Source organism: Calidris pugnax, unplaced genomic scaffold (assembly GCF_001431845.1).
Source record: "Calidris pugnax isolate Ruff unplaced genomic scaffold, ASM143184v1 scaffold883, whole genome shotgun sequence".
NCBI lineage: Eukaryota > Metazoa > Chordata > Aves > Charadriiformes > Scolopacidae > Calidris > Calidris pugnax.
The window spans coordinates 9,813-13,182 of record NW_015091537.1 but is presented as its reverse complement, the minus strand read 5'-3'; the positions used below and the strand labels follow the sequence as shown (position 1 = coordinate 13,182).

Genomic DNA, 3,370 nt, shown 5'->3' with positions numbered 1-3,370 from the left:
TGGGAAGAGGGGAGGAAAAGGTCAGGGGAGGGAGATCCAGGGGATGATCTTGTTTTAGCCCTCAGAAAGAGGAACTGCTTGTGCCACTCCAGCCTCTCCACCTGCCCTTGCAGCAAGAGAAGCAAAGGCCTCTAACTCAGCTGATCAGCTGCTGCCTCCCCTGCTGGTTCCTCCCTGCAACAGGGTCTGGCCAGTGGAAGGGCGTGTGTGGCTGTAACCCACATGAGCCACCCAACAGAAATGGCCCATTTTTCCTTGGCAGTGCACTGAAAGTAGACCTTCATTAGTGGCTGACATGCAATATTCACACCCTTGAAATGTGCACCACAGGGGGAGATGACTCCCATCCTGGGAACCCACAGTGAGAAAGATGCCCTCGTGATGGCTCTTAGGTAATATTCACATATAAGGCCAAATATCTTATCTCCACTAGAAAATAAATCATTGACACTTCAGCAATTCCCACAGATAAGACCATCAAGCTGTTTATTATCAAGAAAAATGTTTGCTTGACATTGTCAATGTCACATGACATCTTTTTAAACAATGATATTTCTCTCCAAAGACCTTTTGTTTCCTTCCCATCACCACTCCACAAGTGATCTCAGTGGCAAGCACTTTGGAAGAGTCAGCTGGTATCTAGAGCTTCCAAATGAGCTAGAGGTGTCTTTTGCCTCTATCTCCAAAGGAGCATGAGCTCTGGGTGCAAACCAGGGCTTTTCTGAGCATTTTCCTGAGGGCCTCCCTGACCTCCCTGTTCCGCAGGCTGTAGATGAGGGGATTGACCAGGGGAGTGAGGATGGTGTAGAAGAACGAGAACAGTTTGTTGAGCTGCCTCAGAGGGGCTCTTCTAGGCAGTGTGTAGACAACAAAAAGGGTGCCATAGAAAATGGTGACAAGAGTGAGGTGAGAGGAGCAAGTGGAGAAGGCCTTTTGTCTGCCTGCACTGGATGGGATCCTCAGGATGGCAGCTATGATGCACACATAGGAGGCCAGTGTGAAAAGGAAGGGAAAAATTATATCCAAGATACCAAATATGAAAGAAAACAATGTGAATACTCTGGTGTCACTGCAGGCAAGCTCCAGCAATGGGGTAAAGTCACAGAAGAAGTGGTCAATGGCCTTGGGGCCACAGAACTGCAACTGGGATAACAAGAACGTGACTACCACCACCAGCAGGGAACCCCATAGCCAAGAGGTGGCTGCCAGATGTATAGAGACCTTCCAGGTCATAAGGCTTGTGTAGAGCAAGGGCTGGCATATGGCCAGGTACCGGTCACATGACATGGCTGCCAGCAGGTAACACTCAGTAGTCACAAAGGAACCAAAGAAGTAGAGCTGAGCCATGCAGCCGTGCACAGAGATGGTGCTGTCCCCTGTCAAGAAGCTGATCAGCAGCCGAGGCAGGATGGTGGAGCTGTAGCAGGTCTCCAAGGAGGAGAGATTGCCCAGGAAGAAGTACATGGGGGTGTGCAGCTGCCGGTCCGCCACCACCAGCACAACGATGAGGATGTTCCCGACTATGGTGACTGAGTAGATCATAAGCAAGAGGAGAAAGAGCAGGTTCTGGTGGGCGGGGACATCACTTATTCCCAGCAGCACAAAATCCGTGGATGATGTCCTGTTGTCCCTTTCCCCTTCCTCCATGTTCTTTTTATTTCATTTCCTCACTTTCCACAAAGACAAACTATGCGAAAGAGACATATTTCAGTGTTTAACTTCAACATTGTTTTGTGTAGGGCATTTTTCTCTTTACATTAGCTTTATGCATTTCATTGCTCATAAAAACAGAAAAAAAAAAAAAAAGAAGTTCAAGGGATTGGCACATCACAGAGTGAGTGGTCACAGCTCCCTCAAACACTCACATCAAGAGGAAATGATTTCTCCCCACTGCTACACCACCACCCCAAAGACCAATCTCTTCCATTGAGAAAGGGCAGATTAGGAATTACAGCCCCAAAAGAGCAGGGGACTGTGCTCTGGGAGCGCCAGAAAGCATGCTGGAAAATCATAGTGTAGGTCAAAATGTAGCACAAAAATTGACAAGGAAGCAATCAAAAACCAGATAAGTATTCAACCAAGCCACATGGGAGCAGTTGTGCAGTGAGGAAGGATGGGAGAGAGAAAGGAGACAACACCAGACCCTCTTCAGCAGTGCCATGGGCATGCTGGAAAATCATAGTGTAGGTCAAAATGTAGCACAAAAATTGACATGGAAGCAATCAAAAACCAGATAGGTAGTCAACCAAGCCACATGGGAGCAGTTGTGCAGTGAGGAAGGATGGGAGAGAGAAAGGAGACAACGCCAGACCCTCTTCAGCGGTGCCATGGGGAAAGGACACTGAAACCCAGGAAATTCCATTTAAAGAGAGGGTGGTCAAACACTGGAAGCATGTTGCCCGGAGAGGATACTGAGGCTCCATCTGTGTGAATGTTCAAAACTAGACCAAAAGTGGTCCTGAGCCCCCTGCTCCAGCTGACCCTGCTGTCAGGAGGGGAGGGTTGGACAGGATGACATCCTGAGGTGGTTTCCAAGCCCAGCTACTCTGTCCTTCTGTGAATGAAAGCTGCTGGGCAGAACCATTTGCTTCTCATGGCACAGTCAACTGTGCTCTGGGGCTCTGAGAGAGAGTGGGACACTGAGAGGGGTGTCCCCAGGGTGCCTGGGGGAGAGGAGGGAGAGGATGAGAGTCAGGGGCACGGGCAATGCCAGGGACATGCCTCAGTGCAGGGCTGGAGAAAGCTCATGCCCGAGAAGCACAGCTCTCTGTAACAGCAGTGCCCTCCAAGTGTCTCACTCCCACCTTTTGGGCTGGAATCCATGTCTTCCAGTGGTGATAATCACAGGGAGAGTTTGCCCAAAGCTATAAAACTGATGGATGCCCCCAGCCCTCTCCACTGCATGGGAGCGAGATGGCTGAGGGATGGAGGTCAAAACATACATGGACAAGATGTCGAGAGTGATGAAAAAAGTAAACTCAAATATCAACAAAGAAGGAGAACAAAGCAAGAGAGATATGAAATAGCCCTGTGAGGGATGAAGGGATGGGCACAGGCAATGTGGCCCCACACAGCCTGCCCCAACGCTCTCCCCACCCAACCAAGGTGGGAGTGTCCCCGGGCAGTCCCTGGGATCTCCCTGTGCAGAGCCAGGGGCTCGGGGGGGTCTGGGAGAAGGGAGGAGCCGGGGTGGGACGACAGGCAGGAAAGGACAAGGGTGAGACTCAGGACTCCATGCTCTCATCTCTTCTGCTCCAAGACCCAGCAGCCTGACTAATAGCACTCAGCCTTCACTCACCCGCAGCACATCAGACACAACCCTGCAGTCCTCCTCATGGAGCAGAGACATCTGCTCTGATGGATCATGGCA

The 3,370-nt window shown here is 50.4% G+C and overlaps 1 protein-coding gene across 1 annotated transcript; it reads right to left on the bottom strand.

Annotated features, from left to right (window-relative positions):
* Window positions 1-657: 657 nt before the first annotated feature.
* On the bottom strand, window positions 658-1,647 carry LOC106899835 (olfactory receptor 1020-like). Its single transcript, XM_014961760.1, has one exon. The coding sequence runs from the start codon at window positions 1,645-1,647 to the stop codon at window positions 658-660; it is 990 nt and encodes a 329-aa protein (XP_014817246.1).
* Between the last annotated feature and the right edge of the window lie 1,723 nt (window positions 1,648-3,370).